The sequence below is a fragment of the Felis catus genome, chromosome B4 (genome assembly GCF_018350175.1).
Source record: "Felis catus isolate Fca126 chromosome B4, F.catus_Fca126_mat1.0, whole genome shotgun sequence".
In the NCBI taxonomy this organism is placed as follows: Eukaryota; Metazoa; Chordata; class Mammalia; order Carnivora; family Felidae; genus Felis; species Felis catus.
In genome coordinates this window covers 74,927,624-74,947,774 of record NC_058374.1, presented here as the reverse complement: position 1 = coordinate 74,947,774, position 20,151 = coordinate 74,927,624, and the positions used below count along the sequence as shown (strand labels likewise).

The 20,151-nt window shown below is 49.2% G+C and overlaps 2 protein-coding genes across 8 annotated transcripts in view; one reads left to right on the top strand and one right to left on the bottom strand.

The window, feature by feature from the left end:
* The window catches only part of ASB8 (ankyrin repeat and SOCS box containing 8), a 32,659-nt gene extending 28,661 nt beyond the window's left edge, over nt 1-3,998 (top strand). For 4 of the 5 annotated variants that reach the window (XM_019834860.3, XM_006933652.5, XM_003988612.6 and 1 more), the window contains 2 exons: nt 96-200; nt 2,041-3,998. In XM_019834860.3, the coding sequence (XP_019690419.1) occupies nt 96-200; nt 2,041-2,673 (738 nt within the window). In that variant the 3' untranslated portion in view covers nt 2,674-3,998. The remainder of the gene's footprint in view (nt 1-95; nt 201-2,040) is intronic. The other variant, XM_019834861.3, reaches the window with a different exon arrangement.
* A 1,070-nt stretch (nt 3,999-5,068) lies between these two features.
* The window catches only part of PFKM (phosphofructokinase, muscle), a 44,719-nt gene continuing 29,636 nt past the window's right edge, over nt 5,069-20,151 (bottom strand). For 2 of the 3 annotated variants that reach the window (XM_019834856.2, XM_006933653.3), the window contains 21 exons: nt 19,331-19,404; nt 18,412-18,489; nt 16,352-16,541; nt 15,975-16,140; nt 15,195-15,239; nt 14,663-14,771; nt 14,455-14,550; nt 14,129-14,221; nt 13,385-13,510; nt 12,166-12,230; nt 11,605-11,674; nt 10,703-10,852; nt 10,215-10,285; nt 9,773-9,860; nt 9,546-9,698; nt 8,895-9,059; nt 7,757-7,818; nt 7,416-7,527; nt 6,011-6,110; nt 5,824-5,929; nt 5,069-5,599 (listed from right to left, as the gene is read on the bottom strand). In XM_019834856.2, the coding sequence (XP_019690415.1) occupies nt 5,455-5,599; nt 5,824-5,929; nt 6,011-6,110; nt 7,416-7,527; nt 7,757-7,818; nt 8,895-9,059; nt 9,546-9,698; nt 9,773-9,860; nt 10,215-10,285; nt 10,703-10,852; nt 11,605-11,674; nt 12,166-12,230; nt 13,385-13,510; nt 14,129-14,221; nt 14,455-14,550; nt 14,663-14,771; nt 15,195-15,239; nt 15,975-16,140; nt 16,352-16,541; nt 18,412-18,489; nt 19,331-19,404 (2,264 nt within the window). In that variant the 3' untranslated portion in view covers nt 5,069-5,454. Of the gene's footprint in view, nt 5,600-5,823; nt 5,930-6,010; nt 6,111-6,343; nt 7,052-7,415; nt 7,528-7,756; nt 7,819-8,894; nt 9,060-9,545; nt 9,699-9,772; nt 9,861-10,214; nt 10,286-10,702; nt 10,853-11,604; nt 11,675-12,165; nt 12,231-13,384; nt 13,511-14,128; nt 14,222-14,454; nt 14,551-14,662; nt 14,772-15,194; nt 15,240-15,974; nt 16,141-16,351; nt 16,542-18,411; nt 18,490-19,330; nt 19,405-20,151 lie in introns of those variants that run through there. The other variant, XR_002159699.2, reaches the window with a different exon arrangement.

Here is a 20,151-nt window from a genome sequence, read left to right as displayed (position 1 = left end):
TAGAGCCGTCTTCCACCCTGGACTCAGTTCTGAGTCTCATCCTACTCAGTGAGCCAGAGCTGAGCACGCTGACTGAAGTTTCCTTGTGCCCGTAGGGAGCAGATGTGAACTGTACCCATGGCACACTGAAGCCACTGCACTGCGCCTGCATGGTGTCAGATGCTGACTGTGTGGAGTTACTCCTGGAAAAAGGAGCTGAGGTAATGTTTTTAACACTGTCGCGTTAATGAGCCACTACAACCTGAGCTTCACGTTTTCTTAAAATTTCTGTCTCTTCTCCCGTCCCTTCCCACCTTCTAGCCCGTGGTAACATTGGCATAGCCAATATCAAAGCAGAATGTAATGGTAAATATATATGTAGTGATCCAAAGGATTTCATCCTTTGCCTTTCTTTCTTAAGTTGTCCCGGGCTCCAGGAAGAGGGAGTTTTATCTCCCCTTTTTCTCTCAGCCTTCTTTCTGGAGTTGTTTGCATTTCCATTCAGTGCTCTCACGGCCTGTTGACTGTCCAGTAGCTCTAAGTACCGAGGCCCCTGGAGTGATTAAATCTAAACCATTTGACACCTGCTACCAGACATGCACTTCTAATACCACTGTTTCTGGGGGATAGATGTCATTAGGTAACCCATTCCTCAGGATTGGGCTACTTGTGCCAGTTCTGCCCACTAATCATTTTCCGTTTATTGTATCCTGTTCCTGTCTTCTTTCTGACGTATCTTAAGATAAGAAACCTAGATTAATTTATATCGGCATCAGCAAGAAGCAGCATGGTATAATGAAAGGTTAAAAGAATAGACTCTGGAGCCAGACTTCACGGATTTGAATCCCAGCTCTATCACTTCCAGCTGTGGGACTTTGAACAAGTTACTTAAGTTTTCTTTGCCTCGGTTTCTCCATCCGTAAAACGGGGGTGACAATGGTATCTTCTTCATAAGGTTGTGAAGTGTTTAGTACACTGGCATGTAGTAATTGCTAAGTAAGTGTTTGTTAAGTAAATAAATAAGTAAGCAGTTTTGACTGTTTGTAAGCAGTCTGGAAGTTGCACGTGCTGAGGCGCCAATTGGAATCAGACATGCCGCGAAGCTGGTGTGCAGGCCCCAAACATATTGGTCAGTAAGCCTAAGGGGCCAGCCCGCAGCACCACCCACCCAGCCATGTTGTTCTCTACTTGTCATTATCTGTTACATAACTCTTGTGAGTGACCCTGAAATGAAAGCCAGTGATTTAATGTCAGTGATGAAAACTATCCCCGGGGGCGTGGAAAGTTTTTAGCTAAATAGAAAGTTGAACTGAGTTAAATATATCAGCTTATTTTTATTGCATTTTATGGGGGAAGATAATATGTTAGTCTTAAGTTTGGGTTTTGAAGTCTTTATTATAGGGAATGTTGATTTGTAGCAAGTCAGCTGCTTTTGCGTATTGCAAGGTTGTGCTCTTCTCTTCACATGCCTTTATTGAGGTTCTCTTATGACTGCACGGCATAGTTTTGCAAGGGGCTGATCGGATTAACAATTTGAGCTTCTCGGTATGGTTAAAGAACGCGGCAAAGCTATATGGGTGGAGTTTGGCCTCATTATTTTTCAATCTGGTTGCCATCAGCCACAGGTTAGAGTGAGTTGGGATAAGTAAAATAATTCAAAACCTTTACTCTGGCTCATGTGTTGAAACTACTTTCCAATAAATATCTCCCAGAGTAGTTACAAGGATTTAGACTTCATCTTCTCTTTCTTTACCCTTTACCCCATGGTAGAGATCCTAGTGAATAAAGAATGTATCAGAAAAACCCTAAATAATGCAGGCCAGCTGATCAGTGCACATAATAGAGTGCTGGTTGTTTTGAGACCGCTCTCTTCCTATTTGCTCCGAAGCTCCTGACATCTCTCCGTCTCGATCACCAAGACTCCCTGGGAATTGCTTGTTGATTCTCATATTCAGAACATGACAGAGCGCAGGTCGTGGATAAACACATGCAAGCTTCTTTGCCCACCCATCTTCCTCTCGGTAGTCTAGCTACTGTCATATAGTTCCTCCGTCTTTACAGGTGAATGCCCTGGATGGTTACAACCGAACAGCCCTCCACTATGCAGCTGAGAAAGATGAGGCTTGTGTGGAGGTCCTCTTGGAGTATGGCGCAAACCCCAACGCGCTGGATGGCAACCGAGATACCCCACTTCACTGGGCAGCCTTTAAGAACAATGCTGAGTGTGTGCGGGCCCTCCTGGAGAGTGGGGCTTCTGTCAATGCCCTGGATTATAACAACGATACCCCGCTCAGCTGGGCTGCCATGAAGGGAAATCTGGAGAGCGTCAGCATCCTTCTTGATTACGGAGCGGAAGTCAGAGTCATCAACCTAAAAGGCCAGACGCCCATCTCCCGCCTGGTGGCTCTATTAGTCAGGGGACTTGGAACAGAGAAAGAAGACTCTTGCTTTGAGCTTCTCCACAGAGCTGTTGGACACTTTGAATTAAGGAAGAATGGCACCATGCCACGGGAAGTGGCCAGAGACCAGCAGCTGTGTGAAAAACTGACTGTTCTGTGCTCAGCCCCAGGAACTCTAAAAACACTGTCTCGCTATGCTGTGCGCCGGAGTTTGGGCCTCCAGTATCTGCCAGATGCAGTGAAGGGCCTTCCACTGCCAGCCTCTCTGAAGGAATACCTCTTACTTGTGGAGTAGGCTGGAGAAGTTGTTTGCACCATCAGGCAGGCAACTCTGGGTGAGATTTTTCCCTGTGGTACTCTTTGTCTTGGAAAACAGGAAAAGCAGTTGTTCCTGTTGTGTGGTTTATATTTAGAGGCAACATGTCACAACAGTCACCTCCACACCACCTCCCCTCCCCAAACCAAGCAACCAAACAAACAAAAAAATCCCTCACTTTTGTTTTCTCTTTATTGCTTACTTGGCTTTTTATATTGCACCCTGCAAGCGAAGAGGTCTCCCCCTACCCCCCTCCCCCCTTTACGGAAAAAGTCAACAATGCAACTGAATTCTCTAGGAAGATGAAGAGTATTTAAAGAGTGTGTGTTTAGTTTTCCTTTGGGAACATGATTAACATTTCAGAAGAATCCCTCTAGAAACATTTTAACTGGTCAGTGAAGAAGTCTAAGAAAAGTCCAGCTAACAAATTCTTAAATGTTCTTAAATGTGGCCCAAAGGTGAAGATACTAAAAGCTCAAATGGTGTGCAGATTCACAGTTGGGCTGGATGATATTCCTAGAGTGCCACGTCATGGAGCATTCAGAAGGGACTGGCCCCCTCTCACCATCAAAGGAAACAGCGGTCTTGGCCTCTTTTCCATGGGTGTGCCTGAGGGTTCCAGTAGTTCAGCAGTGTTATTTCAGAACTAACATTTTCTTACTGCTTTCCACATAGTAGAAGAGGTAGCAGGTTCTGAGCAGTCCTAAGAACTTTTCTAACGCAGTTCTTTCTCTTGGTGAACGCCAGTTTGCTCCAATGGGCTTATTAGCAGGTGCTCTTGCACCTTAGATGAAGGTGTTTACTCTAGCCGGGAAGGAGATGGGCTGGGCTGCCTTTTCCCATGGGTCGTCTTCATTTCCCTTTAGGGAATTCACGCTACTAAGGGTTCAGAATTATTTTCCTTTCAGTTGTTTTGGCAACTTTGATTTTTACGGATCTATACAAGACATTGGGGGAGGCCAGCGAGTGGGGGAAGAGCATTATAAGAGCTGCTTTCAAGCTGGCCCACCTACTCAAAAAAGAACTGTTTTAGTGAACCATACTTAGTCAATGATACTCTTCCTTTTCATGTCCCTAAACCAGATCAAGTTGTTATTATCTTGGATGACCCAGATGCAAATTTGAAAAACTTTTTTTAAGTTGATCGGGAACTACAAATAAAAATGACTGCAATCTGCTGACACAGCTAATTCGAAAAAACATGTCTGCTTTTGCCCTTCTGCCATTGGTGTTTTTGTTTTTTGTTTTGTTTTGTTTTGTTTTGTTTGCTCACTTAAAAAAGAAATAAACACTTCTAAAAGCAAGTTTGGCAGTTTCTACTGTTCCTGCTTTTCTCCACATTGTTTAATCACCCGGAGCCCCGTTGTCCGTAACTTTGAAATGGGCTGTCACCACCTCTCTCATAAGCTGTTTTGAGGATGCAGTGATACCAGGGCTTAATATTTACTGTTAATTTTTCTTCCCCTTAATGAACTGCACAAAGAGCATTTGGCTGCCTGAAGTCTGGACTCCTGACAAGCCTTCTCAGTTGCTGTTCAGAACTGTTTTCAGGGTGTAAAGGTAATACTTTGGATAGCCAGCAAAAGTGACATATTAGAGATCATCATTCCTCCACGGCTGGTAAAACCTTGAACCTCTTCCTGCTTCATCAGGCAGGTGAGGAAACTGGGTTGGGAGGAGTATGTACGCTTGTGCTGAGAGTCAGGATCTGGTTATTGGAGGCTAAGCTTAAACTTGGCATCAACAGGTGCCATCCTGTCAATTTGGGTAAAATCTGCGGTCTCGCTCCTGAAGACCAACTACATTACATGGTTACTTGGCTGATAAGGAAGAAGCTATTGTTATGGAATAGAAAACAAATGGAGCTGAATGAGAACTGACCGCTTTCTCAAGCAGTATTTCAGCCAGCCCACCAAACCGGGTCCAGGAGTGGGGGTCTCTTTCCCAGGCGTTCAAAATGTGCATGTCTCCCCACAAATGGGGTCTGCGTTTCATCTAGGAAGGAATAACAGGGGAAGAGTTGAGAAGGAAGAACCCTGAGTTGTCAGAAGAGAAGTAGAGATCATGGAATGGCTGGAAAAACCCCTAGGTAATGGGTATATGATCACGAGGTGAAACACAACTTCATGCTTAAGGGAGACTGGCAGGGCACCTTATGGCTACAGAGGACGCAGGAGGGACTAGTGTGCGATAGGGGGTAAGGACCAGTATATGATGTTCTAGGACCGTATGTGCAGAGCCAAGAGATGGAGAGGAGTACATGGGGTGATCATATGGGCTGCATTTTCCCACATGTCTGTCTGAGCAGGGTCTGGTGCTTTGGGTTGACAGTATGACATTCTACTTACAAAACTGACAACAGGAGAACCAAAAGCACAGTGACCAGTTGGCCTTTATTAGTGTTACTGCAGTCAGAGTAGTAGAGGAACCAAGACTTTGTTATCACAAGAAATAAATAGAGCTTATTTTTAGGAAGATTCTAACCAAGTAGTTGAAATCTAGCAGTAGCACTAGAGGAGCCCGGTCTTGTGTGACAAATGAAGCTGGGGTAGAAGTGATGATAAATTCTACCTCAAAGGACCTTCTACGCACTGCCCACTGCCTCAGCTCCCTGGCCAGAGCTGGTCATGGCTACAGGTGCAGATTAAAAGGAAACCTAATGAAAAATGGGCTAAAACACTTGAGAATGCATGGACTTGGATCTATCAGGGGGTGAGCTGACCATGATCAGACAATCCATTACCCTCACTCCAAAGAGGGTTAGATAGAAGCTTCTCCAGATCGCTTCCGGCTGATGTGCTCCAGGTGGGCGTGCTCTGAGGTGTCCAAGTCAATCTCATACTTGGCTAGGATTTTGAGGATGGGCCTCAGCTTCAGCCACCACTGCTCCTTGGGGATGCGGTGGCTACAGAGGAATGAGACAGATGATTTAATCTTTCAGCACCCCAACTGATTTCTATCAAAAGCTTATAGGAACAAGTTGAACAGAAGAGGCTGGATTTTAGGACATGGCCTAAGATCCGAAACGGGTACGAGTCCAGGTGTTACTCCTAAGATAAAAGGATCGAAGACAGCGAACAGGTTGGGAAGAGCAGATCCTGAAACTACCGGGGAAGTAGATGTACTCACTCAAAATCCGTCTGCTCCTTCAGCTCAGTCACCGGTTGAAAGACCAGAGCCCTCTTACGCATCCCCAGAACACAGCCTGAGTCTGGTGTATTGGCGAAGATCCTCCCTGCAATACAGGATGGTCAGTAGGCTTCTATAATGGGGAACCAGCCACTATGGGGGGGTCTTACCCTCTTACCCCACCTACCATTACGGTAACTCTCTTTGATTTTCCCAGACATCCAGTTCATAGCCTTGGCACCCATCTTAGTGGCAAAATTTCTGTCAAACGGAGTTGGGCTTCCACCCTGGAAAAAGAATCATAAAAATTACAGAGGGAAGGACTCTAATGAAGTGGCAGAGATACCTGAATACACACAGAAAAAAGGAAAGAACAGGCCCCAGGTTTGCAGCTGGAAACAGGAATCCAAAAGTCTAACCATGAAGGAAATCCTGAGACAGCGCGGAGAACAGAGTGAGCTGGCACAGCTTATTTGGCCATTTACCAGGGGTAAGAGTAACTAATTAGACATGGGGGGACCTGGTCTCACAACCGCCGCCTCTAGCTCCACAGCTGCCAGATCCTGTTCATTCACTTCCAGTCTGATTGGCCAGTCGCCTCCTTGCCCCTCTTCAGCCTAGCAGCTTTTGTCAGTCACCATCATCGACAGAAGTGTTCCTTGTGAACCAACATAGATGTCCTTGGTAGCACCTCAGAATAATATAAAACATCATGCAGATTTTCTCTGAACTAAGTGAAAGGAGGTGGGAAAGTGGGGAATAGATCGCCATGCTTTATCCAGTCAGACCCCATTCCTGCAGGGGCTAATAAGCTCATTCAAGTTGAGGATACTGGGAATTCATAGGTAGGTAGGTAGACAACGGTCAAAGGTCCATACTTAAGCAGAATCAGCTTTGGGATGGGGAGGCCTAAGACCACCAGTACCGTCTGTGAGCGAGGCCTGCCGTAGGTGGGGATTGAATGTGGACAGCAGAAGGGAATTCGTTTCCCCCGGAAACCCCGGTTAGTGCAGACAGAGCCCAACACCAGCAAGGTGGCGGTACTTCTCGCACAGGAAGGCAGCATGGCATGCTGGGAAGAGCACTGGAGTGCATTCTGGCTCTCACCCAAGTTTGATGAGCGGCCCTAAAAAAGTTGTTTCTCCCGTCTGGGCCTCGTTTTCTTCGTCTGAATTAGTGGTTCTCAACTGGAGATGATTTTGCCCCCCAGGGGACATTTGGCAAAAATCTGGAGACATTTTGTATTTGTTACAACTTAGGAGGGAGGTGCTACTGGCATCTAGTGGGTAGAGTCCAGGGATGTTGCTAAAGCATCCCGCAATGGCACAGAACGGCCACCCGCAACAAAGATTTATCCAGCCCCAAATGACAGTGGTGCCAGTGCTGAGAAGCCCTGCCCCAGGAGGGATCACATAACCTCAAAGGCCATTTCCAGGGTAATGCTGTTTCGATTCTGTGACAGTAAAAACTGCAGGCTCGTGCTCTGTGGTGGCACCGACAGCCTCCAGCAGATTGGGGACCAGTGGGAGACCCAATGGCTATCGGGGATTGTGGCCGTCTGGTGAAGGGGATGACTGGGGTGTTTTCCCGACCTGCTGCATGTGCCCAAGCACATTCTTCCTGCTGTCAAATATGCCCTTCCCCTCCTCAGAGTACAGGTTGAAGATGAAGTCCGTGGTGTAGTTCTCATTGCACTTCTCATTCCTGCCAGGTAGAGACCAAAAGCCTGTGACTTTGGTTGTCTCCCCATCCCTCCCAACCCTTTTCTGCTTCAGTAGGCTTTGTTCTTCCCTTTTCTGTCTCCTCCCATGGCTCCAGTTCTCTCACTGTGTCCCCAAATTCCTCAGGGCATCCCAACCATGGATTCATTCTGTGGGCTAGAGCCAAAGCCTAACTGTTCTCTTCACTTAGAAACACACCATGGATGAGGTACCTTAATACCAAGCCCCTTTTCACAGTGGTTTTCATCTTATGCACCAGATGTTCAACATTTGCCTGAAAATAAGAAAGTAAATCTTAAGCCTTGCCAGGAGTGGATAAGGCCGGGCAAGTGCACGGATCTCTTGTTCCCCACCAGGCCTCTCCAGATGGGGAGAGAGACTGGAAGAGAGCTGTTTACAATCTGTGCCTAGTCCCTGTGAGAAGTTCAGTGCACGCTGCAATGTGAACAAAGACTCCAAACGAGCCAGGCAGAACTGGGAGAGGGTGAGTTAAGGACAGCCGTGGTAACTGCCGGTCTTCACCTTTCCACCTGCTCCCAGTGTCCCCTTCCAAGGGATTCTGCTTCCCTTCCCTCAGAGGGCCGAGGCGGGGCGGGGGGGGGGGGGGGGGGGGGCACTGCTCTCAGTGTTGGCCTTTGAATGGGTTGCTTGTCGGTGCAGCAGTGATTCGCTTGGGAGGAACCAGTTTCTTCATCTGGGCTTTGAGCTGGGGGTGAAGGAGGAAGACTCCCACCTTCCATTCCTAGCAGGGACTTGAGTTCTTGCATGAGGGAGTTCCCTCAGCCTGCTGCCCCTGCACTTTGTGGCTCTTCTTCCCTCCAGTGAACTGAGATCTTAGAAAACTAGGATCATACGGCCCCTCTGAGAAAAAGGAATCGGAGCGCCCTACCCCAACCCTGGAAGGGACAGGAATGAGAAGAGTCTGCTTTGGTAGCAAGGGAGCCCAGGGCGGGTGGCATGATCAGTAGAGACACCACCGACTTTCTCTGTTAGTTACACCACCTACTCACAAATTTAGAAAAGTCTTTTAACCTCTTTAAATCTTTCTCGTCCGTAACACGGAGATAATAATAGCTCCCTTGCACGTGTGTTTTGAAGACAAAATGCAAAAACACGTTGAGAAGGGCTTAGCAACATGGGGCCTTCGAAACGAATGCTCCAGAAACAGCAGCTGTGGTCATGTGTGCGAGGTTACACCGGAGATGCCCTCTTGCTGCTCTTTCTAGTTTCCTCGCAGGGCCCCAGAGACCAAGCAGCTATCCTCATCTTGAGCTCTCACAGCTCAAGATGCTGTGGGGACAGACTAGGGCAGGGGAGAGCTGCATAACAGGCTCTGAGTGACCCATCTACCTGCAGGTCCCGAATGGTGAAGGGCTCCTCAAAAATGTAGGCGGCATCGGCCCCAGCTGCCAGTCCTGCCATGGTGGCCAGGTAGCCACAGTAGCCACCCATCGTTTCGATGATAAACACCCGACGCTTGGTGCCTGCCGCTGACTGCTTGATGCGGTCACAGGTCTGCAAAGACAGCGGGGTCTCAGTTAGAAAGACAGAGTCCGGGGTCTGATCCTTGTCACTTCTCTGGCCCTTGCCATAAACCGGCCCTGGAACGCCACCCTCCCCGGCTCAGCCAGGCCCCTATGCCTCATCAAGTTCTTGCCTTAGGGGGCGGCCGGCACACCTGCCAACTGCCCTGTGGAACTCGCCTCCTGGGAAGGAAGCTGTACTTACCCTTTGTATTGTTCAGGGCAGGGAAATTAGGCTATCTGACCTCAGGACGGAAAAAAACATTTGGGACGCAGAGTACTGATGCGTTGGAGGCTGACAGGTGAGAATGAACACCGTAGCGTGGAGAAATAAAGTGCGTAAGGGCCTGGGCTCGAAGAGGCACCGTTCGAACACTGTCACTTGGTTAGTACAAAAACAGTAGCTCACTCTCCAGCACACGTGGTCCAGGGATTACAGAGCTGGCCAGAGGCCTGGGAAGCGGAGGCGGGCTCTCACCGTGCAGATAGTATTGAGTGCTGTGTCAGCCCCCACGCTGAAGTCCGAGCCGGGGACGTTGTTGGAGACCGTCGCGGGGATGACCACAAACGGGATGCACAGCTCGTCAAACAGCTTCCTGCCCTCCATCAGTTCCAGGCCCCCTGTGTAAGCCTGAGAAGGAGGGTGGCAGCCATGAGGGGAGAGGGAAAAGTGGGGAGGAGGGGAACAAACGGGAGGGCACTCACCTCAAAGCCCCCAATGATGACAAGGCCCTGAATGTTAAACTTAGTGATGTTGGCACTGATCTGCTCAAAGCTCTTCTTGGGTAGAGTCCTAGTTGATTGGGATGAGGCGGGGTGGGCGATGAGGTGATGGAATTTGGAGAATTAAGCAAAGTTGAGGGAGAAAAAAGCTAGAATTAGAATGTGCTTTATGTATAACTTCTTGACCTGTGCCCCCTTCCCTGCCACCCCTCTCATGGCTGTACACATCCTGGGGCTTAAAACTGCTAGAGCTGCTAAGAGATGTCTAGATATGCAGGCCTGCCCTCACTGAGGCAACTGTGAGCTTGGGGACAGAAGATGCAGACTACAGCAGTGTAGACGCTGACCTAATGAACTGACACCCACATTCCAAGGGACATCTTTAGGGGTGACTAGGAGGAGGTGCTTCCAAAATGCCACTTACCTTTTAGTCCCAAGTTTGGAACCACCTTGGCCAGTCCAGCCCCCAACATAGCTCCAGCCAGCTTCCTCGATCTGCAGGAAAAGATCACACAGGTCTGCCTTGTGGACTGAATGCTACTTCCTGAGTTCTGATCCCACCCCGACACGCCCCTGGCTGGAAGAGGAACACCACGCATCGGCTTTTCCCCACCTCAGTGAACTTCCTCTGGTCTTATTGCCCATTCACAAATAGTAAGCACCTACTTATGCCAGGCACTGCACTGAGCTTTGGGACAGAGAATTAAACAAGGTGTGTTGCCTGTAAAGGGTTCATTTCAGTGGCTCCTGCCTATTCATACTGCCCTAAAATTAAGCATCTACTTCTGCTCAAACCCTGAGAGGAAAGAAAGGTAGAGAGAGAGGGGAGGGGCCAGGAGAAAGAAAAAGACCGACAGGTCACCCCTGCTACGTGCCTCAGAGTACGTGCCCTCCTCCTTTTAGTCCCCGTACCTGACCCTTGGCCAGGCCCTCGAAGCCATCATGTACAACCAGCACCCGGTTGCCCTGGATGAGGCCAATCCTCACGGTGGAACGGACGGCAGCGTTCATGCCTGCGGCGGGGGCCCCCACGTTCATCACGGCCACTGTGTGTATGCTACTCTGGGGAGAAGAAGTGGAGAGGGAGCAGGGCGAAGAGGGGGACAGGTCAGTAAGGGAAGCTGAACCCTGTGTCCCTCATGGTCCTAGGGTCAGGACATGTGCCTCTGGACAATGTACCCCCTCTCCAGGAATGCCAGCACAGCCTGTTCCCTCATCCTGTGGAAGCAAATTCTTTATCACAAATCAATAAGGAAAACCGCTGTCCCTGCCCACAGATAGCATTACGTAACAAATGAGGCCTTCCAGAGCAGCATTTCCCAAAGTGTGATATTTGGACCGCCTGATCTAGGGAGCCTGTTAAACCAACCTATTCCTGGCCGCGACCCCAGAGCTAAATCCTCTCTGAGGGAAGGATCCAGCAATCTGCACGTTAAATAAGCAGCCCAGATGATTCTGATAGACACTCAGTACCGAGAACCACTACTTCAGGGGAAGAAGTGGCTGAAGTACATTCATATGATCATTCCCAGGTCTGCCCAAAGGATTAATCCGTAAATCTCTTTCCCAGTCCTTGCACGCTACCTCGTCGATCCTAAATTGGATGTGGGCCTTGGGGCAGAGATGTCCGGGGCACATTAAGAACATGGGGCTGGTATCTGGGGGGGCTAAGAGAAAATTTCTTAGTAGGGTCAGGGACTCGGCACTGGAGATTTTAGTGGGGCGAAGAAGCTGGCCAGGCTCTAGGTTATACGAGTGGAGGTGGCACTTCACGGAGGGAGACTGAGAGACAGAGTCAAAGGGAGAGAACTCACCGGTCCCTTAGAGACTGGGGGTCTGACATGAGCCAGAAGCTTGTACACTTCCCAGTTGTTCATGAAGCTCCTGGAAAAAGTACAGGTGGGGTGGGGGGTCTTCAGGCCGCTCCTCACGGCCAGCAGCCAAGGGGATCTAAAGTTCTGTTCCCAGTGTGAAGTCCAGCTGGGCAAACCTCAAAGGACATAACTGGGACCTGGCAGGGACTGGGCAGGGGCTGAAAAAGGGCCAGTAACCGATCAAACCCTCCCTGAGGACTCTTCTCCCAGGCACTGCACTCAGCACGACACGCTGTCCCTTGGCTGGAGAAACTGAAAACCTGGCTGGAACCCACACAAAAACCACTGGATTACAGCAGGCCAATCCCAGGAAGAGCATCCCTGGGACAAACTGTGCCTCCTGGTCACCTCACAACCAGCTCTCTCAGGAAGGAACTGTCACAGAGACAATAAGAACAGGGAGGGGCAGAAGCTCTTATATTGGGTCTGAAACCATGTCCGTTTTTTGCTCCATTCCAATATCTGATTTCTGTAGCTAGTGAGCTTCCGGTCGTTCCTCACCGGCCTCTCAGCTTCATGGCTTCATCAAATTTCCTGTCGTTCATGGCCTTGGTCACATCTTTGGTCTGAGGGAGGAGCACAGCAAGAGTCATGACTACAGGGCAGGGTTCTACACAGCTGGATTCCTAGCCCGTGGTAACGCTCTGTCTCCACTCTTATGCCTGGATCCTACGCACCACGCCTCCCACCTTTGCTATGCTCCCCAGACATTCACAGAAAGCAGCATCTTTGTTTTTCCTTAATTTTCGGAGAAATGAGCAGCCAAAGGAGGGAGCTGATTCAATGCTCTACTTACTCGAATATTTTTCAGAGTGGAGGAGTGCTCACACATAAAACAGCATCTTCCTCCATTCCGCAACCTGAAAGTAGCCTCTAAACTGAGTGTATGAAGAAGACCCTACGGATCCCAGTTAGGAAGAAAAGCTGATCCCTGCCGTGTGTCTCCCAGCTACTGATTTCTGCTCTGTGAGCCCGCGCTTCAGCTTTTGGGATACACAGTTCCAAGCAAGGCTGGAGCCTGTCTAGGCTGCAGGTTTCTGGGACTCCCAGTTTGAGGGAGAAGCAGGCCAGGAATTGGGGAGCCAGCCCTGAGCATGCAGGCCAGTCCTAAGAATCAGCCAGACACCTCAGCCCCAGACACACTGCTCTGTGGTATCACAGGAGTGATTCCTTTGTAATAAGAGCCATTTCCTGAGCACCCGGTATTTTCCAGATACTGCATCAGACCTTCTACAAAGCTTCCCTCTGCTCCTTACAGTAGCCCTCAGGGTGAGTGTTAGGAACCTCACGTTGTTTCAGAGAAACATGTTCAAGGTAGAAACCATAGAAACATACGAGCTAGCCAGCCAGACCATAATACTATTCCCTGCTTTTAATAACGTTTGGAGACATACTCCGTTTCTTTTCCAACAAAGACAGGGCAAAAGCATCCGAGGCTGGATATTGTGCGATGTTGGGTCTCACTACTTGGTAAGATGTAGCGTCTCCCACGTTTCTTAGGAACATTTAACAGATGGGGACACTGAGGCTTAGAGAGGGGACAGCTCCTATGCAAAGCCTACTGTGCCCTTTCCTCATTTGACTCTTAACTACACCATGCTGCCTTCCCATCTCCAACAGGAGTTCCAGTGGCCTTCGAAGTTGGTCTCTTTCCCTCTAAGCTCTAGCTCAAAGACAGGGGCTTGGGCTGTTAGGACGGGGAGCTGAGGTCGGTACTTACCATTTGGACACACTCCATGAGGGGCAGGCGCACAGCCTGGTTCCCAGAGAGGCTCACCACACAGGCTGGGGTGTCTGGAGTCCCTTCCAAAAGTGCCATCACTGCCTCCACACCCATCCTGCTGCCCTGCAGGAACCCAGGGAGCAAAGACAGTCTGGTTCAGGCCTCCCCATCTGGACTGGGCCTGGAGAGCCAGGGCACCTGAGGCCCTTCCAGATCACAGGGTTGAATTGCACATTTAAGGACTACAGCTAAGAGCTTATGGGGCTTTATCTCCCTACCCAGATTTCATCTAAAGCTTGATTCTTCATCCTCTTACCATTAGAATTCTATTTGGTTCCAGAGAAGCATGTCCATTGTAGTAATCAAGGAGATTACTGAGGCTTAATATTCCCTTCTTATTGATAAAACAAGGGAGAGTATTGCCTCTCTCTCTTCTAACGAAAGTAGGATGAGAGGGTTCAACCTGAGTGTCTTAAGGTTAGATCTTAATAATTTTACTAATGATCAAAGCTGAGATATTAGGCCTCACTATTTGGAGAGCATATAATTTCCCATCATTTTTTGCAACAGAAGAGAACTCGGGTGGATGGGAATGAGTCAAGGGCCACTGCAGTCCAGAAGCTGGAGGGAGGCGGCATGGCCAATGGTGTAAGTCTCTGTCCTGGGAAGTGGGATTCTGCAGGGGAAGGACAGCAAGTCCTGGGTTCTAAGACGCAAGGGCCACAGAACCCCATGACTTACCAGGATCCGGTCAAAGGCTGATGGTGTCCCACCCCGCTGCACATGCCCCAAGACAGTGACCCGGGTGTCATATCCCAGACGCTTCACCACCAGCTGAGGAGAGCAAAAGAGGGACAGAGAGATACAGAGTCAAAGAGAAAAAACAAGCAGAGGCTTAGATAAACCACAATGGCTTAGCCTCTTATCTTATATCTTATCTTCCTGGGAAACCAGGGAGCAGGAAACCTGGGGAGAGTTGTACAGAAGGACTAAGGGGAGACTCAGAAGTCACTGGGGAAGGGGGTGGGGGTGGTGTCCAAGGCCTCTCTGGTTTCATTCATACTAACATTCTTGATGTCTTCTGAGGTTATGGGTTTCCCAGTCTTGTCGATGGCACCCTCAGCCACAATGATGATGTTGAGACGAGAACCACGGGTCCTTGTCTGGTCAAGAACAAAGAGGAAAGAGGTCAGTGGGATGAAACCGATGGAGGGGAAGTGCATCATCAGTGAAACAGGCGAGTGGTTTTTCAAGGGCAAAATAAAGTGCCAGTACCTCACTGAGCCGGCGACAAAGATGTTCCTCCCAGTCGTCATCCGGTGGACACTCAGGAATAAAAACCCAGTCAGCCCCACAGGAGAGGGAGGTGACAAGGGCCAGGTATCTGAGATGAGAGGCAGAAGCGTCACACTAGGAGCCACGCTCCAGACTGCCTAACCCGTACCTGGCAGGTCTGCCTGTTCCCATAGGTGGTGAAATATGTGAGGATCTGTGCTTTCATGCTTGGGGTGAGGGTAAGAGTGCCGCTGAGACAGCTTCTCAGTGAAGTTTTGTCCCTGAAGGGCACCTTCTCTTCGTGCTCACCTGCCACGGTGGCTTCTAATCTCAGAGCGGTGTCTGTCCTGTGCACGGGCACACAGGCACACCCTTGCACGCGTGGGTATGGGGGTGGGGAAAGGGGGCCATAACCGAGACAAGCATGGACACCTCTGAATCTGCTATCCCTGGGAGACCTCTTTGGACTCTCTGGGGAAGAGAAGGCTACTGCTGGTTCCACAGAACAGATGAGTCGAGACGGGGATCTTACCCACAGTGCCGGCCCATCACTTCTAGCACAAACGTCCTCTGGTGGCTGCAAGAGACAGACACAGAACCTTTACAGTCCAAGTGTCCTGATGGTCCCAAGCCGCCACCCACATGTAGGCCGCATAACCTCCCTGGGAGACGCATTTATATTGTTAGACCTCCCAGCAGGTTTCTGGAGAGACCAGGAAGATCCAGACCTACGTCTAGGATGGCTACAGGCTGACTAAAACATAGCAGTAAAAGGTGTCAGTACTGTAGCTCTGTTCCAGGGAGCAATGGGGTCCAGGAAAGGAAGGAGTGAAGTGAGGACTCGACCAGCATCAGCCTGGAATCCCCTAGGATGACCCTGGCAAACTGTTACCTTCCGCCTCCCATTCTCCCACACTGCCTCCCCAGGCCGCCTACTGAGCAGCGGCAGCGACGGCCTCTACAGTCTGCACTATAGCTGAAAGGGTGGCTAAGGTTTGGAGCTCCCTGGATTTGTCTCAGGTTGGACACTGATCATTTGGGAGACCCTACAGGTATCAAAGCCCTCAGAGCTACACTGTGGACAGTGGGCAAGACAGTGACAAGGGGCAAACATACGGCCTGTAGACAGCAGTGCAATTTCAGGGCTTTAGGGATGCTTCTTCATTAAAGATAGTGTTCCCACCCCAGAAAACGGGTCGTTGGGGGTCTAGAGCCCAAGGGCATTAATCTTCTCTAGACGCCCTAGCCCTGTAGCCTGCCCCAGCTGCGATCCTCCTCCACTGCCCCCCCTGCCCCCCGCAAGTCCCCTAACCTCTGAGCAGTGGTGGTGATGGCGTCCACAATCTCTATGATCCGGTGCAGGGCGGAATCAGTGCCAATGGTCATATCAGTGCCACAAAAGTCATTGTCAATTGAGCCCACCAAACCCACGATATTCAGATAGCTGGACTTCGTAGCCTCCTCCGCTGTGATCTTACCTGGCAATGAGAAGCAAACCAGGAGCCACCTTGACATGCCTAAACAGCAGATGACTGGAGACAGAAGGAACTGCAGCCAATGGGAAGCATAAGCAATGGCAGAGAAAGGAGGGCAAAGACCTCCCTTTTGTGTCTGGGTGATGATTTCCTCCAATGGGAGGAGAGGGGTGTGTGTGCATGCGCACAAACAATACTTATGACAATGTCTCACCCGCTTTCTGGAGGTCACTCAGTAAGTCACTCCACTCAGAACGGAAGGTGTCAGCCCCAGTGAGGCTGCCATCACCCCCGATGACACACAGATTAGTAATCCCACGCTTCACCAGGTTGTGGGCAGCGCGGAGTCGTCCCTCTCGTTCACGGAAGTCCTTGCACCGGGCACTTCCAATGACTGTGCCTCCCTGTGGGGAAGAAGTAGAAGTCAGCTCCCCAGGGGCGCCTGGGTGGCGCAGTCGGTTAAGCGTCCGACTTCAGCCAGGTCACGATCTCGCGGTCCGTGAGTTCGAGCCCCGCGTCGGGCTCTGGGCTGATGGCTCAGAGCCTGGAGCCTGTTTCTGATTCTGTGTCTCCCTCTCTCTCTGCCCCTCCCCCGTTCATGCTCTGTCTCTCTCTGTCCCAAAAATAAATAAACGTTGAAAAAAAAAATTTTAAAAAAGAAGTCAGCTCCCCAGATGACACAGCCAAATTTGGACTCGACATGCTAAGATTTCCCCTATTCCAACATTGTGATGAGCTGTCATAACTACCTGGCTTTCTAGGAAGTGCCCTGACATCCTTAAGAGTCATTTATCCTTTCTAGGGGCATCTGGGTGGCTCACAGTTGGTTAAGTGTCCGACTCTTGATTTCAGCTCAGGTCACAATCTTGCAGTTCGTGGGATTGAGCCTTGCCTTGGGCTCTGCGCTGACAGTGCAGAGCCTGCTAAGGATTCTGTCTCTCCCTCGCTCTTTGCCCCTTCCCCACTCACAACTCTCTCTCAAAATAAATAAATAAACTTTAAAAAAAAAAGTCATTTGTTCTTTCTAAAGGAAAGGGAAATAATTCTGGCTGAGCTATCATAGGGTCATTCCTATATTCTGCTACACCTCTTAGAAGACTGCTAAGATTAACCCATTTCATTGAAGGCTTTGTCATCAAAGTGATTATCCTCAAGGAGAGCAAAGGAATACATACATACTGTTGGCTTTTGGACAATCTCCGTCTTTCACATGTTCTTAGAAATATAAGATGTAGCACTGACTTTAGTCTTTGGAAATTCTCCCCAGTGGCCTGACTTCATTGGATTGTGTCCACACTATAATTAGCAGTTCATCCCAACGTGCTTGGTCATCCCAATGTGCTTTCCCTCTTGAACTCACTGATTTCTAATTGTAACCAGGCCCTGCCAATCCTTTCCCCTTCACTCCTCGGGATCTATGGTGCTCGTGGAAGGAGACATAATATCCACATATTCACAGGAAAAGTAGTTCTGAGTATAGAAAGGCTTAAATCCCCAGGGACTTATAGATGCCCCAGGAGAGGTAAGTATACTTAGGGTTTTCACAAATCGTACAAGCTTCTGGCATTCATGCCTTTGGGAGTACTGATAGAGAATTCTGACTCATTTTCAGACCACTTAACAGCAGGCACCATTGCCTATAAAGAATCTTCGCTAAGTACTGCATATTGTATTTCTTCCCATGGATTTTTAGAGGACTGCGGTAAAGAATGGGGGTACAAATGTAATTTGTGGATTTTTCAGTAAATCAGAAAATAGGTATATAATGACTTACGGAAAGTAGCACAAAAGGGTTATGGATACAATCCGCATAATCTTAAGGTATTTTTGGAAACTCTAAAAGGCTGTGCTGGTTCCTTCCTCCCTCAAACAGTGTGGTTTCAAGTGACCTTCTCACCATCACATGAGGACCGGCAGATTTCAGCTCTACTTCTGGCTCTGGCCCCAGGCCTCTGGGAAGGTTATTTTCCTGGCCAGACCTTCCCTGTGACTCCAGAGCAAGTCCTGCTTACGTGCCAGTTCCTTAAGTCTTGCCTGTGACCTTTCCATGAAGAGCAAACTGTCCTGTGACCGCACCCCCACCCCCATGCCACCCTAGGAAACCAGGGTGATGTTTTCAAACGCAAAGAGTAAAGGGCAGTCGTGGCACCTCTCTTGTCACAGAACCCTTCACGTCGAGCCACATGGGGGGAACTTGAGCAACCATGAGGCCAAACCAGAGTGGGGTGGGACAAGGACAGGACAAATAAGGAACAGGAGTCCTCTGGAACATACCAGCTGAAGCATCATCGAAACACTCTCCCAGGTGGCTTCCCTGATGTTATCTCCACCATCCACCAGGCCTTGATAACCCTGTGGAGCACATTACACCCATTCAGCTTCTGCTAAGCCAGTTTTCCCTAAACCCCCACGATTAGGACAGGATCTCTGGGAAGCAGTTCTCTGAGAATCAAGTCATCTCCTCCCATTACTGATCCCTGGATGCCCATGACACTGTCATATTTAACACAGTCCAAGGAAGAAGACATCAACTTTTCAATACCCTCTTCTATTTCCCTGCAATCTCAAAAGGTCAGGATGTCCTTCCTAATATTTCATCCTAATTCTTCTTGCTTCTGGTTTATCCCATGTCCTCCAATCTGCTTTCCCAGGGAACTAAATAGCAGATAGTTTTGATAACAGTAGAGGGAAAAGAGAAGGGTGGTGGAAGAATGGCAGGAGAGAAATGGGACTTGAAAAGATACAATTTAGGAGAAGGCAGATAAACCTTACAGGGAGAAGAGTGGGCAAAGAATGAGAGGGAAGGGAGAGAAGGAAGAGGAGTTAGAACTTCAGAAGGTACAGCAAACTGCAGAAATCTGATGAGACTTTGTTCTTTCCAAAGGCTCTGTCTCAGGACATACTAAATTTTCTCTGAAATACTCACTTCAGCTTCTCTCTTTGTTTTGGTGGAGGTAAGGGGAAGAGAGTTACTTCTTCCTTTAAATTGAACGGGCAACATGAGGACCCAATCTGTAGATCCCTATATCCTACCATCATTACTGGAGACTGGAGTCAGGGAGAGACACTCTTGGAGACAGGGAGCTGAGATAGGTCAGGCATAGCATGTAACTGGGAGGTGAGGAAACAGGAAGTAGGGAGGGGGGAGCATAAAACAGAGAAAGAATGATGGAGAACAAAGTAGAAAACCAACCTCATGGACAAAGAACACACGGGCACCAGTAAAGATACCAACTCGAACCACAGCCCTGACAGCAGCATTCATACCTGAAAGGAGGGAAGGAAGACGACAGGAAGAGGTTACTCCTGAGAAAAGCAGCCTGGACTACAAGATATCTCAGTCCTTCTCTTAGGCTTTTCTCTGAATCTAGAATACTCTTCTCCTCCAAGTCTTCTGGCCTCCCCCCCCCCCAACCAACACTAAATTATCGTGTTCAGTGTTAATGTAGCTCCATATACCTCCAATTCATCTCCCTTCCCCCCCCCCCACCCCCCCCAATCCCATCTTTCTTAAGACCTTTCCCTGCCAGGGCAATCTGGGGAATAATAATCTTGAATGCTTACAGTAGGGTTAGACACTGCTAAACGCCTGTCAAACCTCATCTCATTTAATCCTCTCCACAACCCTGAAGTTACCTCCATTTTACAGATTTGGAAACTGAAGTTCAAAGAGGTCAAGGTCACAGAGCCCAGTCTCTCCACGGGAGACAATCAGGACTAAAATTAATTAGGACTAAAACAGAGAGGAGAGCCTTTCCCCTCTCTCCCATGTTAAGTAGTCTCCCTTTCCGGTAGCTACTCAGTGACGAGAACTGTCTCTCCCAAGAGTACTGTGGAGGAACCACCCTGCACAGCACACAACACAAGGGGGAAGCTATAACGGCCTCTGTATTAGAAACAATGCTACTGATAATTGTGCTAAGCAGAACTTCCCCAAGAGACATGGAACGCATACCTGGGTCTTGATCCTGGTAACCCCATCCTGCCCTGTCATGTGAGAAGGGGCTCACGGTG